At 40.6% G+C, this 24,508-nt stretch overlaps 1 protein-coding gene across 2 annotated transcripts; it reads left to right on the top strand.

Moving 5' to 3' along the window:
* The first annotated feature begins 14,002 nt into the window (after positions 1-14,002).
* LOC110154518 (hydroxycarboxylic acid receptor 2-like) lies at positions 14,003-21,228 on the top strand. Of its 2 annotated transcripts, XM_055162702.1 has the most exons (3): positions 14,003-14,069; positions 19,620-20,572; positions 20,679-21,228. In XM_055162702.1, the coding sequence occupies exon 2, from the start codon at positions 19,645-19,647 to the stop codon at positions 20,563-20,565; it is 921 nt and encodes a 306-aa protein (XP_055018677.1). In that variant the 5' UTR covers positions 14,003-14,069; positions 19,620-19,644; the 3' UTR covers positions 20,566-20,572; positions 20,679-21,228. The 2 variants fall into 2 exon arrangements, with proteins under 2 accessions (XP_055018677.1, XP_020774171.2); XM_020918512.2 differs by having other exon boundaries at positions 19,620-21,228.
* The last annotated feature ends 3,280 nt before the right edge of the window (positions 21,229-24,508 follow it).

Genomic DNA, 24,508 nt, shown 5'->3' with positions numbered 1-24,508 from the left:
AAAAGATTAACTAGATTGTGACTGTAATTTTATTTGAGAGGCAAGCTAAGGCAAGTTGATCACAGTTCGTACACAAAGTAATTCAAAGTCAGAGGAACTTGTTTAACTGCACAACCTCACCTGTTTTAGTTCCAACCAAGTCAGCCTTTTCTCATTAGACTGTGTTAAAATAAAGCTCAGAATAAAGTCTAACTTGAGTAACAGAGTAGTGCTTTCAGTTCGCTTCACACAGCTTCAATATAAACATTTTCTGGTCCACCATCTGCTTTTCTACTTGCAATGTTACTGTTGTGCCTGGAATGTTCCACAGTATGGCATTAAACTGATAAACTATCTCCATGGACACAAGCACCACACATGACATCTCCATGGAGACAGAGGCTCCACCAAATCCATTCTGTTTGACTGTATTGTTTTATTTGAGTTGTAGCACAGACTTTAACCACTAAACCAGGACTAAACTACATTTGATTTGATTTTACTTTTAAATGATGCATTTGTGGGTGACCGGATTTTCAAAACTCAAAACTGGGATGCATCCAGGTTGGGATGGTTGATGTAAATAAGATTGTGAAAAAGAGTGTGTAAAATCTTCAATGTAATTTGTGGATCATCGTCATCTTTTTTTTCTTCTTATGGTTATTTTCAAGCTTAATTTTCAGTAATTTGCTAAACAAATGACAATATATTTCTCTCTCGGTGGGTATTAAAGTGGTCAAAGGGACACCTGGAACATTTTTTGTACAAAACTTGGACAAATCAGTTGTTTTGGATAAATCTGCTGACACAGGGAACACAGGGTTCAAAACTGGGACTGTCCCTGGTAAACAGGGACATCTGGTCACCCTACATTTGTCTATTTAAGACATAATATAAATGCTTTAGACATAGTTTTAGGATAGTTCTTGGTTGGGTTGCTTTTATCCTAGTTTTGACCTGGTATTTTTGTTTGTTTTGTTTTTACCAGATGGATTTAAATTGGGTTTAGACAGGGTTTGTGCTGTTTTGGATCCTGGGTCAGTCCTGGTTTAGTCCTAGTTTAGTCCTAGTTCAGTCCTGTTTTAATCCTTGTTTAGTCTTTGTTTAGTCTTGGTTTAGTCCTGGTCAGTGTTGGGAGTAACGCGTTATAAAAGTAACGAATTACAATGTTTTTTTTGGATTGGATTGAAGTGGTGTTTTTTTCTTCATACAAATTTGCTAAAACCTGGTTTAGACCTGGGTCAGTTCTGGTTTAGACCTGGTTTACACTCGTCCCTCCCTCTATCGCAGTTCACTTTTCGCGGTCTCGCAGATTTTTTTTTTGTGTGCAATTTTGTATGCCTTTTTTTTTTACATTGTATGAATGCGTATTGCGTTCCTCCTGCTGCGTCCTGACTGGCCAAGGGACTCCTGTCTCCTGTACAGTACAGTACAGAATGTGTTCAGCTGCCAAATTTAAATACATGTTTAATCTCTAGCAGTGTGATTCTGAAGTGCTGTATGTCTGCAAGTTTTCTCCCCGACGAAACCCACAACGTCGACGAAACGTTCTGCACCGACAAAGGCTCCTGCACTCGCACCCAAAAGACAGAGGAAGATCTAACCATCACACAAAAAGTTGGACTTCTGGACACGCTGAAGGAAGGTAGAAGTTACGCGCTGTAACAGACTCTTGCACCGGCTCGGGTCCCTGCAAATAGTTGCTGAAATCAGGGCCGCGAGCCCGAGCAGCAGGGTGACAGCCGCTCTTACCTCCGTGAGGTGCGGAGCAGAGCCGCTCCTTTCTCCTGCGGTCACCTTCGAGCCCGTCCCTACAGTGAGTCCTGTTTTAGTCCTAGTTCAGTTCTGGTTTAGTCCTGGTTCAGCTCTGGTTTAGTCCTGGTTTAGACCTGGTTTAGTCCTGGTTCAGTCCATATACAGTGCAAAAGTTATTTTGGTGAGAGTAACTTAAAGTAATGCAATAGTAATGTAATGCCTTACATTTTAAATGCAGTAATATTGTAATGTAACGAATTACTTTGAAATGACAGTAATAGGTCATAAATAACGCATTACAGTTTCAAAGTAACTTGCCCAACAGTGGTCCTGGTTTAATACTGGTCTACTCCTTAAACACTGAAAGAATGCTTACATGTTTGAAGTGAGTTTGCTTATTCTAAAAAAAAGTTTGAGACTTGATTCCTAAACTGTTGCAATCCAGGAAATCAAAATGGGAAATGCATTCAAGCAAAATTGTAAATATTTGTACAAGTGATGACAAATCTGTTAGAAGTTTAAGAGTCAAAAGTATCAGAAAATACACAGTACTCAATACAAAAACTAGTAATGAAACTAGATACTCATTTGAGCAGATATATAAAAAAAAAATACATTCACAGGACAGAAATGAAGCTTTCCTGAATGTCTTTAGGATGATGTTGAGCTGGATCAGAACAATTATAAGAGCACATAGACTAGTGTACACACATGGACCAATATGGAACCTACTGGAACACTGAGGATTACACACATATAAAACCACATGGGAATAGAAAAGAAAGTATTACTATTTAATGTTGAAAAAACACATTCTATTGTCTAAAGGAAGAATGTTTTTATTGCCTTTGTGGTAATGTTTTCATGGATATAAATAAACAGCAACAGTGGTTATTCTGAATTTTGGATTTTTTTCTGAAGATAAAGAGGCAGCAGCTGAAACCTGTGAACAAGGTAAATTCATCTCCTATTGTCTTTAAAAACCACCCAAGAAGTTGATGTACATAAGAAAACAAAATGAATGTTTTTGGATTAAACCTAAAATGTTTGGAAATGTAAGATGTAATATGTGCAAAGTTCAAAGAAGTTCAAAACTGTGAAAAAGTGTCCAACATGATGCAGCTGTGACTGGTCCCTTGTGTTTTGTGGAGATCTGGGTTCTATTTGTGCTGATTAGGCCTCACTCTGTGAACATCAGTGGAACACTGATGAACAACACTCTGCACTCTCCCTGCATCAGTACTCTGACATGTCACATGATCAAATCCAAAATGTCCTCTTACCTCTAGCCTCCAGAAGGCTGGTGCCCGGGCACTGTTTGGACCAGTCTAAACGCAGTCAGAACCAGTCCAAAAGTACACAGAGCCTTGTAGACCCACTCTATCTGTCCATACCCAGTTTAAGTCTAAACCCTATTAGAACCATTTCACACTCATTTCTCAGCCCTGAGAGCTGCAGCGTGGCATTGTGAACACAGCTCCTACTCCAGTCATACAAGGACCACACAGCTCTTAGCAAAGGGCCCCTGTCCCCATCCTCCGGAAGCACCACGCAAAGGACACCACAAGGGACATGGTGGAATGTCATCTCCAGATCCACAAAGCACATGTGGACTGGTTGGGAAATGAACCCTTGAGCATCTGCTGAAGAGTATAGAGCTGGTCCAGTGTTCTGTGACCGTGATAAAACCCACACTGCTCTTCCTGAATTAGAGGTTTGAGTATGGGTCAGTTCTCCTCTCCAATCTGTGGAATAGACTTTACTGGGGAGGCTGAGGAGTGTGATTCCCCTGTGATTCCCCTGTAGTTGGAACACACCCTCCAGTAGAAAGGGACCACCACCCTGGTCTGTCAAACCAGAGATACTGCCCCGACTACCACGTGATGGTGCAAAGGCGTGTCAGCCAACACAACCCCACAACATCCAAAGGTTTAAAATACTCTGATCTCATCCACTTCCAGAACCTTGCCACTGAGGAGCCACGTCAGTGACTTCAGCCAGGGTGATGGATGAGTCTCTTCACCTGAGGGTCCAAGAAATGCTGCTGAAAATCAGATGACACAACAATAAAGTTGATCAAGGACCTCTGGTCTGGTGGTCCTGGTGCTCCATGCACTGAGGAACATCCTTGTGCTTGAACATGGTGTTCGCTCTGGACAAACTGTGGCTAGAACAGAAGTCCAATACCAGAACACCACCGAAGTTCAATTCACAAAGTTCTTCCTGATCACCCCTCTCCAGGTGTCGGACTGCTACTAACATTTAACTCATTTGATTTAATTGAGAACATAAAAGACTGAATCAATGTTTAGATCTTTTTCTAGGCATTTATAAAAAGGCTGTGTTCTGTCTGTATTTGCTGAAATCTTATCACACAAAGGACCAGACCAGACCTCAGTGAAGTTGATTTTTCTAAGCACAGATCCATCTTAATTCTGGTACACGTTGCTGGATAATGAACCTTTTCTTTATTTATTTGAAGCTGAGATTAGTCAGCGGTGTTGCTTGACACATTGTCAGATGCCCTCACAGATTGGATTTTTTTTTTCTTAGATTTTAATTTATTTTGTTTATTCGTCAATGATAGACTTATACATTTACAGGGCAATGCCATCTGTTTCATTACCAATGTTTTATTTGATGACCGTGCGTTGTTCTTACATGTTAAGAAATGAAAGAAAGGACAAAGCAAGTTGTATTCTGAATGTTTCTTAAAAAAAAAAAGAAAGAAAAAAAAGTCATTCAAAATTATTTAGCCATAATTTTAAAGCTACAGTGTGTAACATTTACATAAAAAGACTAAAACATAAGCATGAGAATCCATCTACAGTGAATTGCAGTAGTTGACGTCGGCTCCACAGTGGATGAGATGAGTCCAGTCCTGACGGCCACGTGCAGAGTAGCACTTAGCAGCTGGACACAAGCACGAGGACAAACACTCAGATACACTCATAGATATTTCTACTTTTAGTCTGTGAAAATATGCAAATTATTAACCCTCTCCAGACAGGTGTTGCAGATTTGCAACAGCTAAATGCTAGTTACCTACTTACTCCACATCCATATTTTATGAGCTTTTTTTACTCAGGAGCCTTTTTTCACATCCATGCTGATAAACGTGGATGATGCAGACTGTACAAGAATGGCTACACACAAACGGCCTGCCAGAAGTGTAAAGTACTTTTGTGCTTTACAAAGCATAAAAATTGTTTCTTGGAGAACCACATGAAAAAGTGATGTTGTTCTGCCACTGTAAAGCTGTTACACTCTGCTTTATGTTTTCATTGTTATGAAAAGTGATATACACATAAAGTTAGTGTTCATATCATTTTCAGTCTTCAGTGTTAATTTACCACACCGGACCAATGCTGCAAATCTGCAACATCCCAGAACACACTGGATGTGAAGGTCTCTCAAAAAAAAGTCAGGATTGTATATTACCTCCCCATATGATCATTTTCCCCAAATATCAGATTTTTCCTGATACTAAAAATTACACCTGCTAAATATCAAAAAGTATAAATCCTAATTAAAAATATGTATAATATTATTGTTAGTTAACCTAAAGGTGACTTTATTCCCCTGTACTCTTCATGCAGTGTACCTTCCTGCTTAAGAACAATGTAACATTTAACCCAGTGTAACTTCAACCCCTTCAGTATTACACCTTATTTCATAGTAACTGATACTGATTGTTTTTGTAGAAGAAAAAACTCTGCTAGTACAAAGTTGACTACAAGTTTGTAACACAGATTAATTGATGTGCACTGTCCCATAAAATCTGTATAAACTGCCTGTGTGTGTTTGTGTGTGTGTGTGTTGTGTGTGTGTTTGTGTGTGTTTGTGTGTGTGTTGTGTGTGTGTGTGTGTGTGTGTGTGTGTGTGTGTGTGTGTGTGTGTGTTTGTGTGTGTTGTTTGTGTGTGTGTGTTGTGTGTGTGTGTGTTGTGTGTGTGTGTGTGTGTGTGTGTGTGTGTGTGTGTGTGTGTGTGTTGTGTGTGTGTGTGTGTGTGTGTGTGTGTGTGTGTGTGTGTGTGTGTTGTGTTTGTGTGTTTGTGTGTGTGTGTGTGTGTGTGTGTGTGTGTGTGTGTGTGTGTGTGTTATAGGGGCCAGTATGGTGCTTGTGTTCAGTGAGTGTTCTCCTGGTGGTACCTTGTCTCTGGAGGTGAACTTGGCGCCCTGGTCGAGGAGGAGCTGCAGAGCGGGGAGACTGCCCCCTCTGCACGCCCAGTGCACGGCCGTGGCATCCAGCTGAGAGCAGAAACACTAAGTCATACACACTCTGTACTGTGAACACATTTACAGATTTAGTCAATAAACTAGACCCAGAGAAAACACTTCGGTTTATTTATTTGGTTGAAATCTTGCACACTGAGCTCCAAGTTTGTATTTTCTTAAAATATATGTGGACACTTATATTTCACATTGTTTAACTTAAAAGTATGTGCCTTGTTTGAGTTGTTGCTTGAGAATGATTAGCCTTTGGCGCCCCCTTCTGGCACCAGTAAACTCAACTGTATAAAAACATGGCCCCAGCGTCCAGCAGCCTCTTCAAGACCTCTGTGTGACCTCTGAAGGAGACTTTGTGCAGAATGCAAAAGGCTTCATAGGTTTTTCATGCACTATTTCACACTGTATATTACAGTTTTTCTCCATTGGTTTGGCTCATTTCTTGAAACAGAAATGACATTCTAAAAACAACATGGACAAATCTCCAAACCACCTTACAATCATTCACAACAGAATGACATTTATCACTGATTTTATCAAAATGGCCAGTGTCTTAGTGCATGTGTCAAGTGTCTCAGTGCGTCTTTGAGCATGGTTCTGTACAAGACGCCTACAGTTTGCACAAAGAGCCCAAGTTTACCACATATTCCAAATAAATTGATCTTGCTGATCTAAACTAATGAGTTGATTCTCAGTCTAATGTTTGTTCTCTCCAAAACATGTCAGACTGATTTCATTGTCTAAGTCATCATCTGCACAATAGTCTGTTCAACTGTCAAAATTAGTCAAGAACATAACACCATGAACACCATATATGAATTTCTTGGAACATTTGATAAATTCATGACATGAATTGACAGTCAGGTGAAATTAGAACTTGACTAACAAAGGAGGAGTTTCCCACATCTCAAACGACCAATCAGTTTGTTTGTCGTTACCTGACAGATGCTGTCTGTGATTGTGAATGCTCCCAAACATGTGAATATAGAGCTCGGCCAGGGCCAGTACCATTTACAGTATGAACATGGAGGCACCTCACCAAACTTCCTGCTCGAGGAAGAGAAGGAGGAGGAAGAAGAAGAAGAAGAAGAGGAGTGAGGATGCATGGTAGTGGAAAAGGGAGTAGAGGCTGAGGAGCACAAAGACAACATGCTGTCCAGGATGAAATTCGGGCCACAATTATAGACCATGTTGTCAACCATGGCCTCACAATAGCAGAGGCAGGTCGCTGAAGCAGTCTCATGTGCCTGTCAACTCTATCAGCATCTCCCCAATAGAGCATCAGATGAACATGAAGCAGATTTACAGGGTGCCATTTGAAGAACACTGACAGAGTGAAAGAGCTGTGGCACCAGTATGTGCAGGTAAGTCAGTTATTGGTTGTTTATCATTGTAATCTTACAGTAATTACAGTAAGCAGTGGTTCAACTTTTTGGTTGTTTTTCACTATCCTCTTTACCTTCAGAATCTGACTACAGCATTTTGCCTAAAAACTGCAACAGAAAACTGTCTTCAGTATTTCTTCCTTCTCTTTGTGCCAAATACTCACCACAGTACCTCTGCATAGGCCTGTACCCCGGGTTTGGAACCACTGGAGTAGTGGGTTATATTGAACTTGTGGTGAACACAGAATAATCCTGTGTAATTTCATATTACTGTTGTGTATGACTCTATGACTCTCTATGACTAATCAGATTTTTTTACTCTCTTGTAGAGAATAATGGCCTTCTAAGGGAATGAAACACCTCACATCCTCGTGTTTGTCGATAAGGCTGGTTTCAGCCTCGCCAAGGGCTGCAGACGTGGCTGTAACATCGTTGGCCAGTGGGCCACAGTGGATGTCCCAGGACAGTGAGGGGGCAATATAAAAATGTGTGCTGCCCTATTTGAGAATAGTGAGGCACCACACATCCCCAGTTTATGCCCACTCAAAGCTCCTCATTTTCTTGGACCATCTTTATACTGATCTGGTCCCAGAAAATGAGAGATGTCTCTAAGGGCCTCACCTATCACTCTATCACACTATGTGATCATGTGGAATAATGTGAATTTCCACAGTAGCCCGCTCATCAGAGCCTGGTTCACCACCCATCCAAGGATGCTCATGGAGCTACTACCTCTGTACACTCCTTTCCTCAATCCAGCTGAGGATTTTTTTCTGCGTGGAGGTGTAGAGTGTATGAACATCAGGCTCAAGACCAGAGGTCCCTGCTCTGTGCTCTGGAGGCTGTGTGTGAGGACATCACAGAGGATCAGTGTAGGGGATGGTTGAGTGCACCGTTTCTTCCATCGCTGCATCACGAGGGAAAATATCCACTGTGATGTGGACGAAAATCTATGGGCAAACAGAGAGCAGCACGTGGATGTCCAGGAGGATGAGGATGAAGGCCAGGAGAGCAAGGGTGACAACAGCGACCAGTGAAAATGTTACTGTTGCTATGAAAATGTATTCACAGCACTGTAGACTAGATATCATTGTTTTCTTTTTTTGTTTGTGTTTATATTTGGTACATGTACAGAATACTGTATACATTTTCTTTTCATACTTTAATGTGTGGAAGTGACTTTATGTGTGTGAATAAAATGGTCAGAGTTTCGTTGGTAGTGTGAGGACAGTGTGTGTGATGTCAAACTTTGGAGGCTGCTCCTACTGTGAAAAACCTTTTTTCAGTTTTATCCATAATTGTATTGTGTTAGACCTCTAAGCATTTTGACCTGCAGTGCACTGACTCTTTATATGAGAAAGGAGTTCAGTTTTAACACATGGGTAAACTATTTTGGGACAGATCTGAGCTTCTGCAGGTGATCCATGGTGTTGAGCTGAATCATCCAAGTTATTCTGACAAAAGCAAAGTGAGGTTGAGAAGCTATCTGAAAGCACTGCTCTGTTACTTAACACAATGTCGCTAGAAATTCTGTCCAGAAATACAATGAACAGAACCGATGACAAAGGGCAGACCTGGTGGAGTCCAACATGCACCGGGAACAGGTCTGACTTACTGCTGGCAATGTGAACACAGCTCCTGCTCCGGTCATACAGGGACCGGACAGCCCTTGGCAAAGGGCACCAGTCGAATGCCTTCTCCAGATTCACTGCTCCTCCTGGATCCGAGGTTCAAGTATCGGCGGTTGAGCTGTGGGGCAATGAGCAGGTCCACACCAGCTTTCACACTTTCTGTGTGCAATGCCAGAGAAATTAAGAGTCCAGCCCCTTTCAAGGAGTTGGGTTCCAGAGCTGCGTGTGGAGGTGAGGCTGACTATAGTAACAGTAACACTTAACCTCCCGCACAAGCTCAGCCCCCCCCCCCCCCACAGTGATGTGACATTCCATGTCCCCAGAGCTGGAGGCCCCTGCCTTCGACTGCCGCCCAGATCTTACTGATCCTCCTGAGGGTGGTGGGTCCACGGGAGAACGGCCCCACATCGCTCCTTCAGGTTGTGCCCGGCCAGGCCCCATGGGGGAAGGCTTTTGAATTGACCTAGTAGTCTGACCCGTCCTCTTGGACCTGTTTGCCTTGGGTGACCCTACCAGGCACATGAAGCCCCCGACAACATAGCTCCTGGGATCATCCAGGCACTCAAACCCCTCCACCACGTTAAGGTGGTGGTTCAAGGAGGGGCACTGTAACCTTTTTGTTGAAAATTTAACTCCTAAACAGAACCATGAACGCTCGTGTTGATCACAGGCTCCTGAAAGTGTGATGTTTAAATCCATTTTGTTTGTTTTTTTCAGTTTTCAGATCATCTTAAAACTCGCACTACTCTCCTCTTCCATATCTCTCCATCCATCACCTCTGCCCTCTCTTTCAGCTGACTTGAGAAACAGAATGACTCTTGTGGGTTGTTTGTCTGAGCTGCTCAGTGGTGCAACCACTCCAGCCCAGATCTCACATAGTTCTACAATCTCCACATCTCTGTTATGTTAATTATGTACAAAACTGGTTCAAACTGGTCTTCTCTCGTGGGAGTTTGAAGTGGTGGGTGGGAGGAGCTAAATTAACACTAGAGAAAGTTGAATTAACACTAGGGGAATTTGAATTAACTTTAACCATATCAACTCTGGTAAATAATCCCAACTCTGAAATATTTTACCCCGAAATTTGAACCGTCCAGTTTTTGCTGTGAGAAGGAAATGGAGAGAAAGGAGAGAGGAGGGACATGGAGTGGAAAAGAGGAAAAGAAGGTGAAAGGAGGTGAAAAGAGAGGGAGAGGAGAGAGAAGGAAGGGAGAGATGTGGAAGAGGAGAAAGAGAGGGAGGAGAGAAGAGGAGTGGAAGAGATTGCTGTGAACATGCTTATATAAGGTTATAGTTTTTTATAGAGGTGAATAGTATAAAACAAAAAAAGATAGAAACAAATTAAAAAGAAAAATTAAATTGTGTCAAATGAACAAAAGTAGCAGAATGGTTGACAGAGGGATTGAACAGATAAAGGAGTTGTACTTTTTTTCACACAAATTCAGCATATTTAGGCTCTCAAATTGAAAACGCCCCATTCCACCTTGTGATGTCATGTGATAATACAGGAAATGCTTCAGTGTGTTTTTAAACTCCACACACCTTCACTAAAATCATTTGGATCATTTCAGCCATAGAGCTCCGGGAGCTGACGTTATATCGGCTCGTCATGCACTAGGTGTCGCCATTTTGGCAGTAATCGGCAGATGGGCTGACTCACGCTGTACGACTCCAGCGCAGTAACAGATTGTTCTCCAGACGCAGCAGCGATTCATTTCTGAATTATTTTGCCAACAATGGCCAATACAGAGAATGTAATACATGAAGATCAGAGCAAGAACCAATGTGTGAACGTGTGGCTCCAGAGTGAGTCAATATTGGGGGTGCGTACCCCTGTTCAGGACCTGCACGCACAGAGAGGTCCTGGTGTTCCCCGTGATCACGTAGCAACCAGCATTTGTTATTTTAGGCTTTAATTAACCAAATAATTTTATGGCAATAGGCAAGAGCCTATTCAATTGATTCAACTTAAAAAATGTCCTGCTTTTAGCCTAGTGTGAGAAATACCATTGGACTAGAGCCAAACCAGAGTCCTGGACCAGCGGGAGCAGCTCCAGTCCAGCTCAGATGAGCTGGAGTGGAGTGGTGTTAGGAGCCTCGGCCTGAGAAGAACTTTCCCCGGGAAGAACCAAGAGCGCAGAGGACGGACGCTCAGCACAACATAAAACCAACCAAACTGGACTCACGCCTCTGTCCAGATGCTTTGCACCACCTCGGAAACAGGTTCTTAAGCACGGAGGATCTTAGCAGCCCGACCGGACCTGTAGTCCACAGCAAATTCTCACTTTCCCCACACGGAACCAGTGCGCAGAGGATGGAACATACTCACTCAGACCCAGTCCATCAAGCACTGGTCTTGCTCGTCCCCGTCTGAAACCAGCACATGGAGGACGGAATCTCCAGACCATCTGACCAACGCGCTCGGAGAACCAGACCAAGGACCCCAGCCCCATCCTGAGGAGCTGCGCGGTATGGTCACTGCTCCTCTTTACCGCTGTTGCCTGCTGCTGTTACCCGAGCTCAGAGCTTCTGCTCCAGGCTCATGTGCGGTGTGTTTGTACAAAGTTGTACATGTTGCTCTTTTATGAGTTCATGATGACACTTGAGATGAGGACGGCCTGTGGCATTAACAGGGAACATCGGTGTTGATAATTGGAGGTGATGAAACTAAACACCACTATTATGCTTCTTTTTGAGGAGGTAACAACATTCCAGCATGTCTTGAATTGTGATATTTGAACAACAACTTTATGCACATTTTCAGTTGTCTTGACATTCAGCATGTCTTGAATTGCACAAAAATCATTTTTTGGTAATTTAGTAGCACAGTCTCACTGTCTGTGTGTACAAAATAAATATTGACTATACTTTTTTCTTCTTTACAAAATATGAAATATTACTGACAATATCCTGTAGAAACAAGCCTTCATTTTATCTGTACAAGTTTATCTGTGGACATGCTGTTGTTTTTAACTAATCTCCTGACCCACGGTGAGATGGTTCTTGATTCGCTTCCCAGGTAGGGCAGGGTCTTTTTATATAAATCTGTTATTCTTCCTGTATCTGGCTCATTAACATAGGTGCCATCTTTAGCTGTGTTCAGACTTGCGCACACACACTTTTGGTGAATTTCCATGCTTTCTGGAGATATTACATTGACATGCATTTATTTCCTGGAGAATGATCCAAACCTTAACCAAACGTATCTCATATTTGAACTTTAAAGCATGTTCTTGATCTAATAATAAAGGATTTACGTCTTGAATTTGACCTGATTTTTGTCCCCCATGATGTGAGTGTGTGTGCTGTAGACTGTAAATATAAATGGACATAGTTAAGCTGCTGCTAGTTGTTGCGTTCCAAATAGGAAGTGAACATTGGCGCACGTCCGGCTCCATCGACTCTGTTTCCAATTGATTTTACTTTGAGAAATTGTGGTTCCCTGTCTCTGCAGTAAGCATCGTCATTAACCCGCTCTACATGATCCATCCAGGTGTTTTTATATCACCATTTTGTCTGTAAATAAATTTCTATTTCTAATACGGCGCTCCAAATTCACCCATATAACTTCAGCCTCGATGAGCTTCATTTGACTGGAGCGAAATGCTGTGGTGACGTCACACTTAGTCCACATCTTTATACAGTCTGTGGTGTGTACAGATGTGAGTCTCTACAATCTGACGTATACTGAAAGCCAATTTACGGTCCAACGTCAAAATCGTCTGCGTTTGCATCGACCGACGTACACCTCCGAAATGTTCTAACTGTGCATTGAAACGACGCAGACAGCGGGGGAAGCGACGCAGACAATAAGGGCTCTGATTGGTCCTCCCTACCACTGCTCTACACACATTTCTTGTACTCCGCTTTCCTTTTTTTCCAATATACATTGAGTAATAATGTGTTTATTGCAGCTTTGCGCATATTTGTTTATGTTTTACAGAAACTAAACTTAAAACCGTATGGCTAATTGGCATAAACGAAGCACTCAAAAAACAGCTCACTCCTTGTGTTCTGAGGCGGTTCAGCTTCTGTTGGACTAAAGGACACGACTCAAATATGCATATGAGTGTTCTTTCTGTGACAGAGGGATGTTCTGCTGACGGTGAGTCTGTTCTGTGCCTCTGTCATGTTGGAGATGGTTCATGTCAAACTTTTCAGAGATTATATGTCTGCCGGTCGCATAGATCATTTATATGAATGAATATATTCTAGCCCCCCAGCGTTTTGGCGGTGAATTACTTCGCGGTGCGTAGACCTCAACGCAGATCCATCAATCAAAAACGACAGCGACAAGGCGATGGCAGCAGTGCGCATTGAGTCGAGAAGTGCAGAACTATAAAAATGTGGACTAGACCAGAACTAAACCAGGACTAGAACAGGACCAAACCAAGAGTGTTCACACGTGCACATACATTATATATAAAATGGGAATAAACCAGGACTGATACGAGGACTAGACCAGGACTAAACTGGAATTCAACCAGCAGTAGACCAGGACCAGACCAGCACTAGACTAGGATAAGACAAGGAATAGACCAGCGTTAGACCAGCACTGGAGTAGAACTAGACCAGCACTAGACCAGGACTAGACCAAGATTAGATGAGGACTAGACCAAGACTAAACTAGCACTAGACCAGGACTTGATTAGGATTCATTTGGCACAAGACCAGGACTAGACCAGGACAAGAGCATCCTAGAAAAAAATTGGTTTGGTCCTGTTCTAATCCTGGTTTAGTCCAAGTTTAGTCCAGGTTTAGTTTCAAGTTAGTCCCAGCTGAGTCTGTTTTTGTTTTTGTTTGTGTGAAGGCAGGACTGGACCAGACTAAAACAGGACCAAAACTCTGCATGCACCACCAAATTTGGTCTTAAAAAAAACAATCAAACAAAAAAGGAATTTATCAAGTGCTGAGACCAACATCAGGATGAAGGACGTCTCTGGAAGAAGGCGCGTCTGAACAAGTCGAGAGGGAGTCATTAAACCCGGGTTTCCTCATTCTTAGAAATGTTATAAATAAAACCAAGTGGAGCCAGAGCGCAGAGCAGAGGACAGAGACGACACACCAGACACAACACACAAGACACAAGAGGTGAGTCTGAATACAACTTTTGCTATTTAGATTTGAAAATATATCTAATTTTTTTCCCATATTAATTACATTGTACTATGCCATGAAATCTCCAAAAGGTAAATTCACAATTGTTCAACCTGATGTTTTAAATTTGCACCAAGACCAAAGAACTCGCTGGACAAAAATCTACATTTGAACAATATTCATTTTCTCTGTCCTCACCTGTATTAAATGTGATTAATCTTATTAAAATATTGTGTTGTCATCTAAGACCCAGAAATTAATAACATTTTTGTTTGCTGACAAAAATTTCCCCCAAATTTTGCAAATTTTTACAGATTTATATGTAAATAAAATGAAATGTTACAGAATTTTTGGAAATGGATGTTTATAGCATTCGCACCAATTATGTATTTGTAATAAAATAGATAAAAAATGTTGGAAAATTTGGTAACACTTTATTTTAGGGTATACTTATTAACATCTAACTAACTGCTCATTAGCATAGTTGTAGATGGTTACTTTCTCATTAATTAGTATTTATTCAGCCCTTATTAATGTCTAATTAGTAAGCCTATTCTGCTATTAGTTAAACATTTACAAACACTTTTCTATTAATGCACTCCTTATTACTCCTTATTTGTAAGATACTAAGTTATTTTAATTAATTTAATTTCATTATTTAATTTCATTAATAGTTCAAATATGAATAGGTAGTTGTATATATCCAATTTTATTTAAACTCTAACTGCTGATCAAACACATACACTGTAAACCCAAATTAGTAATCATTACTAAAACCGCGTGTGGTGAGTGATTGCACTGGGTTGTCTAGTTTTTACAATATCAAAAACTAAACAAATCAAGCTCTGTTTACATAAAGTCTTCTGTCCGAGATAACCCATTACTAAAGAACTTAAGTTTCTAAAACTAATGTTTACAAGTAATTAACTAACCATTACTTGTGTATTACAGTAATCATTACTTATTTTTATCAGTATGTATTTCTCATATTTATGAGTATTTATTGATTGTTTATTATTTATAATAATTAGATGCAAATTATAAATCATAATATTTTTTTTAAATAATTGACATAAAATGACAATTTTTTTCTCACAAATTTATTGCAAAATAGTGCAACAGTAACATGCTTAAACCTGAATAAAGTGCAGTCTTCTGTTTGTTCCCTGTAACAGCATTTGCTTTTGTGTTTTACATTTCACAATTCAAACAAGGGGTTATAAGGGTCGTCAGCTTGTCCATAACAATTTCACCCTCAATGATGATTTTCAGGCAGCTGGGTGAAGATCTGGTGTTGGAAGAGAGACACCTTCAGATTTACTAACAAGATCCCAATGTCCATTTGGCCAAAGGATTCATCACCATCCTAAAGAAAAACAAAACAATTAATGCCAGAAACATAACCATTAGTGAATGAAATTACTGAACTACAACAGACTCAATAAGAATGACAAAACATAAATTGTATGAAATTCAAGTTATGCTGACATGATAAATATTTGGTCAAGCATTTTCAAATGTTCAAACAAATATTTGAAAATCAATAATAATCTGACTTTAAGATAAATAATATTTATGGAATGGCTGGAGCTCGTAATGTATAGACTATTTGTCAGTTTTGGCATATTCAAATTATACAATAAATGTCACATTCTAAAAGTTTCACATTACAAACAAAATGTACACTTACAAAGCTAGATTTGAAGAATTCAGTGGGATTGTCTCCGAGTAAGTAAGGAAGCCCTCTTAGTGTGACTGTCCTTTTTTCAGTAGAATCCAGTGACTGTAAGACAGAAAATGGATACTGTATGTTAAATTAAAAGAAATATACAGAGACGCAAACACTTCTGTAAATATACATTTAACCATTAACATGAACTATGTATTTTAATAAAAATTTATTATCTTTTTATCCATTTTAGATGAACTATGTTATGAACTTATGCTTTTACTGCACATGTATTTTATCCGGGTTACAAAAGTTTTACCTGCATTTGCTGCAAAAGCTGTGCCAACTGTCACCCACGCTGCCCCTCTTAGCTTTAAAACTTTCAATAAAATGGGTAGTGTGGTTATCAATCCTTTTGAATTTCAGACAAATCTAAAAAAAAAAAAAAAAAAAAAAAAAAGAAAGAAATTAGTGGTCTGTAGTGTCTGAGGTAGTAACCTCTCTTATCACAGCTGAACTCACAGTATTTACAGCTCCACAGCATGTTGGGTAGTCACCTGTAAAACACAAACTATGTTTTAGTGTTTAATTCCAACCAAATCTTATATGCAATTTTGTGGTGATGATCTAAAAACTTGAACTCCAAACTCTCCATTTGCACCCACGGTTTTAGATTTTAGAACAATCATATAGCAAACAACGAAAACGAGTCTCGATAAAAAAAACAACCCAAAAAAACCCACCAACTCTATACATTCATTCTAAAATTCTGTTTTAGTCTTGGTTTTAGACCTGGTTTAGTTCTGAGGCGCAGTGCACACGGTGTACGTGAGAGGACACGGCGCCCGTGAGGACTTCTATGGGTCCATGCGTCGTTAACTGCCACCCGCCCGAGTTTGATTCAAACTGTATTTTTCGTCGCGTGATCCGCCCAAGCCGCGGTTTAGCCGCGGAGTTTGCCCTCCGTTCATCTCTACGGGCTCCCACAGCGTTAACTGTTAGCATTAGCTGTTCTGTTAGTGGCTAACAGATGATAGCGAGCGCAACGTGACCACAAGTGAACTTCACGTTAGCCTTATTTGGCTACAAGCGTCAACCAATGTCTCCAACTATTTAGTCTCAACATAAACCATATTTATTCACTTACCATACGATGATAAAGCGAACTGATGCTGAATTGCAGCCAACAGTCCGAGCAGAAGTCAAATGTGGTTTGGTGCAGTTTGGGCGTGTTCAGGTGCCAAGTCTCTCCCTTCACCGGTAAAAACATACAAGTGTGAGCCGTCTCCACTCAGAGCCATTAGTACACCAAATACTAGTTTAAAATAGTTTACAATTCACACTTTGTTTAGTAATGGTCCCGCCTTTTGCAAAATATTAAAAAGATTAGTAATATTAGCTTGGCTTAATATGTAAAAGAAAATTTGGGTTTACAGTGTAGACATAAATATCAACGTTTGTATGATTGAGAACATTTCAAAACGTACCATATCAAGAAATGGTAGCTCATCTCTGTCTCCATCTAGAGAGCATTCAAGTATTTATACCCTCAGTAAATCCTTCAGTGAATACAGTTAGAGTAGCACAAAAAAGAGTTAATGTCAACAATGAGGAATGCATGAACAATGAATTTAAAAAAAGGAATAGGAAACATTTTTGTCTGTAAGTAAGTCTTTATTTATAGCGCTTTTACAGACATTTTCTGCCCCCAAAGACGCTTTACACAGCATTATTCAGCATTATTCATTCAGCAGTCTGTGCTTCATCTCATGATGAACTACAACTTTGACAAACAGGGAACATTTACAAGTCTGTACTGACTAATTATACTGGAAAATGCTTTTCTAATGTCCTGCAAAAGCATTCCAAATTGACCGTTTCTGTGATACTTCCCACGCCAGTATGACCGTTCAGTGACCTTCAGGGTGTACTCTCAGTAGGACATATCATCACACGGTGCTATTTGTGCTAACAGAGAAAAAAAAAGCTGGAGCTGGAGAAATATCTATTAAATAGTGAGACTCATGTGCGTCCTTTAACTCGTCCTTGAGTTTGTAGATATAAAAACAGCACAAATCAGTGATGACAGCCGGAGACGAGAGGCAGCTAAACTTCTGTCTGTCCTTACTGAAGATAAGTGCGAGAGTTTATACACTGTTTTCCTCCTGTGAGTAACATCAGTGCACCTGACAGAGCTTCGTCATGCGCGTGTGTGTACATGAGCAACTGTGCCGTGCTTTGGACCACCTCCTCCAATCAGTTCAAAGTCCCAACCGTGCCGTGCCTGAGCACGGTTCGATTGCGCTCACACTGGACAAACGTACAGACCTTCAGGGGCGATCCGTGCTTTGGGCACGGTTCTAAAGTCCTAGTGTGAATGTACCCTTATTATTATATTTCCGTGGTGGCACAGTGAGATGTCTGGGGTTTAACCGGGATTGCATTGTGGACTCACAAACACAGACAGGCCACAGCGCTGTTACACATTCAGGTACAGCTGGACACTGTTTTTAGTTGGAGTGCTCCAGACTCTGTGTGGTCCAAGCCAGGTCCGACTCAGTTCATTCACAATCCAGAGAACTCCACCAAGCCGTGGAGGTGTACAACTTAATGTGTAACGACGCAGTGCTGTGTTTGTGTGAGCCACCACGATCTCGATCCCAGTTTTCCCCAGGCAATGGAGAACATGTCCCCATGATGGTCTCATCTCAGTGCCCCGGACTAAAGCAAGAAAACCATGCAATGAGTCCATGTTTAGAGAGCAATGTGTTTTGCATGGCTTCAAAGGGGAGGCAAAAGCACCCAGTGCAGATAATCCAGTTCATACCTGGACCCACACTAGCCCAGGCTGTGGCTAACTGATGTCGATATGATCCTTGTGAACTCTTTGACCTGGGCATTGTTGCACTAAAGCTGATCATTCCCAGTCCTCATATTACAACTTCTGATGCAACTGCAAACTGTATAATTGCTGACAAATGAATAAATCAATCTACTCATTATCACAGTACAATACTACCCACCATTTAGGCTTTTTTTTGTCATAAGGAGATTTCACTACACTAATAATAATTTTTAGATTATTGTTATAAACTTGGACTGATATTTCTTGGGAAACAAAGGGTTAATATAATAGAATGGAAATGGACCAATCATAATTTTTCTCCCAGTGGTATCCGGGTATATCAGTGACTCCTCCTGCAGCGCTGAACTAAAGAAGCACCTGCAGGACCTTCGGTGGCTGGAACGAAGTTTGAGATTGACAGTTGTCTTAGCCAATCATATTTCACTTAGTTATGGGCAGGATCATATCACGAAATGTTCCTGGCCTTCGCGAGTACCCTGTGATAGCAAATGTAAGCAAGACCGCAGAGACAAAGCCTCACTGGAGCTAGGAGCCCGTGGAAGCTCTGAGCCAGCGGAGGCTCGGACACGTTGCATCTCACGTAGTCCGAAAAAAGTGAAAAAAGTGTAAAGAAAAGACATCAAACTTAAAGAAATGCTCGCGGTGGGCCTTTTCAAAATAAAAGCCAGTGAGCAACAAACGTTTACATTAAATAAATAAGTAAATAAATAAATAAATAAGAACTGCGTTAACGGCTTTAAAACAATTGTCAGCGATAATGAATTAATTAGTTAACACAAAATGAATGCTTTAATGTGCCCGGCCCTAGAAAATAATAAAAATGACGTGTTGAAATAACAATACTATAAAGTGTCAGAAAAGCTTCATGTCTAAATAGAGAAATGTCATAATGAAAAATTCAAATTTTCAAAATTACACTGAAAACATGTGAACCTCAACCTCAGTCACCTCACCATTGTGCCGTGTACTGTCTTATATTTTACTTTCCTGTTTTTTTCTTTTCTTTCAGAATTCAGACACTTCTGTGTTTCAAAATGTCCAACGTCTCCATGAGCGACGACTGCTACTACCCCAAGGGGACCTGGACCTGCTTCGTCTTTCTGGTCATGATCGTGACTGTCGGTCTTCCCGGGAATATTTTGGCCTTGTGGATCTTCTGTTTCCGCATGAAAATCTGGAAATCTCACACCATTTTTCTGTTCAACTTAATGCTCGCCGACTTCTTGCTTTTGGCTTGCGTCCCTTTCCGGATCGACACACATTTGCGAGATGAGCACTGGATTTACGGAGAAATATTTTGCAGGATAAACCTCTTCATGCTAGCCGTGAACCGCTCAGCCAGCATTGCGTTCATGACTGTTGTGGCCCTAAATCGCTATTTCAAAGTTCTCCACCCTATGAATTGCGTTAGCTTGATGTCTTCACGCCACGCTGTCTGGCTGTCCCCTTTGATATGGTTGGTGGTCATAATCTGCCGAGTTCCGTTACTAACGACCGATCTTTTACAACACCAAGGCAACCGATCAATGTGTCGAAGTTTTGGCTTCCCCCGACCACCACTGGCGATAACTGTCCACTACATTGCTTATGTCATCGAATTCATCCTTCCATGGTTTGTGCTACTGTTTTGTTCAGCAAGAATCATTTGGTATTTAAAAAGGCAGGAACAAATTATCCAGCAAAAGAAGTTTAAGAAAGCCATACAGTCAGTTGCAGTGATAAATCTGGTGTTTACAGTTTGTTTTTTGCCCGCCATCATCACGGGATTGGGCAGTTTGGTTTTAAAAAGGTTCAGACCACAAGACTGTGAAGTCATCCGAAAGATGTCATTGGCGTTCATGGTCTCTATCGGAGTGACGTATCTGAACAGCGCTCTGGACCCCGTCATCTACACCTTCTCCAGCTCAATGTTCAGGACTGCTCTCAGAAATGTTTTTAAAGACGTGAAGAAATGAATTCTGGGTAATCTGAGACTTATTTGTTTGAATATGTTGCACCGTCTTTCTTTTTCATGTCACTTCGAAATAGAGATTTCACTTCAACGTCATCTGTTTCTCCACTCTTTCAGTGAAGGTGAGCGTGATCGGACACAGCGCAGAGGACATAGCCTATCCGTTCAAAGTCACACAGACAGTGTTGTAAAGGCAGGACTGAACTGAAGTCAAACTGCTACTATGTCGGCGTGAGCTTATTCCCTGTGTTTTTAAAGTTTCATTCATGTTAATTCACCATTCACCATAAAGTCATTTATTTCCCGGACATGGTGTGTATGTTTCTGGAAATTGGAGTGTCAGTGGGGTTGGGATATGATGTCATATGGACTGTGAATGTATATGGGACAGATAAGGGGTGTGTCTCCAACCTTTAGCATATGCCAGTCTGTGATGGACACGTGTTGGGTCGAAACTGCTGTGTGTATTTCCGTTGAAGATGCTAACTCAACAGTTATGCTAGTATAAAAGGCACCCAGTTTTTCCGTGAAAACATTGGGGGACGTCGACTGACAGCGTTGTCGAGGAATGACCGACGCATAGAGACGCCGCGTAGGCGAATCATGCAAAATCAATTTGAGACCTGTACCTGCCTGAACCAATAAAGAGACATGTCTGAGAACTGTTCTAACTCTCCAAGCCTCTTTCTTAAGATCCTCTGTTCAGGCTGCCTCCAGGAGAAGCTGTAAACATCAGGCTTTCTGTGGCGTCGCTGCACTGACCATCGAGCACAAAAAACAGGAAATGGGAGTTTGAGCAGCAGCCACAATCAGTGTTGGGAAGGTTACTTTTAAAATGTATTCCCCTAAAGATTACAGATTACATAGCCCAAAATGTAGTTGGTAACATAATCCATTAAATTACTTAAAGTGAGGAACGTAATCTGAATACTTTGGATTACTTGATTTGTGGTAGAGCAGCAAAGACTAGAATATCGTAACATAAGATGTTTTGCTAAAAGAAAATCAAAAGCCAAGACTTTAGTCAACCAAATTAAAAATATTATTGATAGAAGAGGAGACACATCCACGCAGCATGATTTAGTCCTGGTTTGGTCCTGTTAAATCCTCGTTTAGTCCTGGTTTAAACCTGGTTTGGACCTGGTTTAGACCTGGTTTTAGTCCTGGTTTAGATCTGGTTTAGATCTAGTTTAAACCTGATTTTAGTCCTGGTTATTTATCAAAATATACATCTGCACCAAGTGTTTAAAGAGGAGCTGGCAGTTAACTCAAATCCGGCTATTATTTGTTATTTTACGGTATGAACTTCCTTCGGGAAAAATGAATTACCTTCAGGATAAATAAAGTATTAATCTATCTACAGTATCTGTTTATCTCTCTATCTATCTGATACTCTGCTGTGTCATCAGGCTGAGGGTGTTCTACGATGCATATTTCTATTGGTGGAATGTTCTGCAGTTTCGATGGTAACACGATACACACACTAGCAGACACAAACAAAAAAGTTTTAAGATCGTCTGAAAACTCAAGGAAAAACACAAATGAATTTAAACAACATATTTTCATGAGCCTGTGATCAGTCCGAGCGTTCATGATCCTGTTTAGGTGTTTGATTTCCAACAAAAAGGTGAAAAAGATTGAAAAGATTAATTAGATTACCTAGATTGTGACTGTAATTTTATTTGAGAGGCAAGTCAGGGCAAGTTGATCACAGTTCGTACACAAAGTAATCCAAAGTGCGGTTCATAGTCAGAGGAACTTGTTTAACTGCACAACCTCACCTGTTTTAGTTCCAACCAAGTCAGCCTTTTCTCATTAGACTGTGTTAAAATAAAGCTCAGAATAAAGTCTAACTTGAGTAACAGAGTAGTGCTTTCAGTTCGCTTCACACAGCTTCAATATAAACATTTTCTGGTCCACCATCTGCTTTTCTATTTGAAATGTTATTGCTGTGCCTGGAATGTTCCACAGTATGGCATTAAACTGATAAACTATCTCCATGGACACAAGCACCACACATGACATCTCCATGGAGACAGAGGCTCCACCAAATCCATTCTGTTTGACTGTATTGTTTTATTTGAGTTGTAGCACAGACTTTAACCACTAAACCAGGACTAAACTACATTTGATTTGATTTTACTTTTAAATGATGCATTTGTGGGTGACCGGATTTTCAAAACTCAAAACTGGGATGCATCCAGGTTGGGATGGTTGGTATAAAAAAAATAAAAAATGTGGAAAAGAGCATGTAAAATCTTCAATGTATTTTGTGGGTCATCATCATCTTTTTTTTTTTTTCTTATGGTTATTTTCAAGCTAAATTTTTCGTATTTTTGATTAAAAAATGACAATATATTTCTGTCTCGGTGGGTATTAAAGTGATCAAAGGGAAGCCTGGGACATTTTTTGTACAAAACTTGGACAAATCAGTGGTTTTGGATAAATCTGCTGACACAGGGAACGTCTGGTCACCCTACATTTGTCTATTTAAGACATAATATAAATGCTTTAGACATAGTTTTAGGAGAGTTCTTGGTTGGGTTGCTTTTATCCTAGTTTTGACCTGGTATTTTTGTTTGTTTTGTTTTTACCAGATTTAAACTTGGTTTAGACAGGGTTTGTGCTCTTTTGGATCCTGGTTTAGTCCTGGTTTAGTTCTTGTTTAGTCTTGGTTTAGTTCTTGTTTAGTCCTGGTTTAGTTCTGGTTTAGTCCTGGTTTAGTTCTGGTTTAGTTCTTGTTTAGTCCTGGTTTAGTTCTGGTTTAGTCCTGGTTTAATCCTGGTTCAGTCCTAGTTTAGTCCTGGTTTAGTCTTGGTTTAGTTCTAGTTTAGTCCTGGTTTAGTTCTTTTTTAGTCCTGGTTTAGTTCTTGTTTAGTCCTGGTTTAGTCCTAGTTTAGTCCTGGGTTAGTTCTGGTTTAGTCTTGGTTTAGTTCTGGTTTAGTCCTGGTTCAGTTCTGGTTTAGTCCTGGTTTAGTCTTGGTTCAGTCCTAGTTTAGTCCTGGTTAAGTTCTGATTTAGTTCTTGTTTAATCCTGGTTTATTCCTAGTTTAGTCCTGGTTTAGTTCTCGTTTAGTTCTGGTTTAGTCCCAGTTTAGTCCTGTTTAGTTTCTGGTTTAGTCCTGGTTTAGTCCTGGTTTAGTTCTGGTTTAGTCCTGGTTTAGTTCTGGTTTAGTCCTGGTTTAGTCTGGTTTAGTTCTGGTTTAGTCTTGGTTTAGTCCTGGTTTAGTCTTGGTTTAGTTCTGGTTTAGTCTTGGTTTAGTCCTGGTTTAGTTCTGGTTTAGTTCTGGTTTAGTCCTGGTTTAGTTCTGGTTTAGTTCTTGGTTTAGTTCTGGTTTAGTCTTGGTTTAGTTCTGGTTTAGTCCTGGTTTAGTTCTGGTTTAGTCCTGGTTTAGTCTTGGTTTAGTTCTGGTTTAGTCCTGGTTTAGTTCTGGTTTAGTTCTGGTTTAGTCTGGTTTAGTTCTGGTTTAGTTCTGGTTTAGTCCTGGTTTAGTTCTGGTTTAGTTCTGGTTTAGTCCTGGTCTACTTCTTAAACACTGAAAGAATGCTGCATGTTTGAAGTGAGTTTGTTTATCCCAAATCAATTTACGACTTGATACCTAAACTGTTGCAATCCAGGAATTAAAAATGGCAAGTACGTTCAAGCAAAACTGTAAATATTTGTACAGGTGATGACGAAGTTAAAAGTTAAAAGTCAGAAGTATCAAAAACTAGACATTACTCAATACAAAAACTAGTAGCTGATTGTGGGCAATGAGCCCACACCAGCTCACCGCCGCTCCCCGCGGCCAACGCCAAAGAAATGGAGAGTCCAGCCCCTCTCAAGGAGTTCGGTTCCAGAGCCCAAACTGTGCATGGAGGTGAGGCCGACTATATCTAGTCGGTAACGCTCAACCTCCCGCACAAGCTCAGGCTCCTTCCCCCCCAGCGAGGTGACATTCCATGTC

This window comes from Boleophthalmus pectinirostris, unplaced genomic scaffold (genome assembly GCF_026225935.1).
Source record: "Boleophthalmus pectinirostris isolate CB_2022bp ecotype Guang Dong unplaced genomic scaffold, ASM2622593v1 HiC_scaffold_5, whole genome shotgun sequence".
In the NCBI taxonomy this organism is placed as follows: Eukaryota; Metazoa; Chordata; class Actinopteri; order Gobiiformes; family Gobiidae; genus Boleophthalmus; species Boleophthalmus pectinirostris.
Note: the sequence above shows the minus strand (reverse complement) of the source record. Positions and strands in the feature narration are given on the sequence as shown.

Excerpts from the sequence above, each read along its gene's own strand:
- LOC110154518 (XM_055162702.1), top strand. The coding sequence starts at position 19,645 with ATGTCCAACGTCTCCATGAGCGACGACTGCTACTACCCCAAGGGGACC.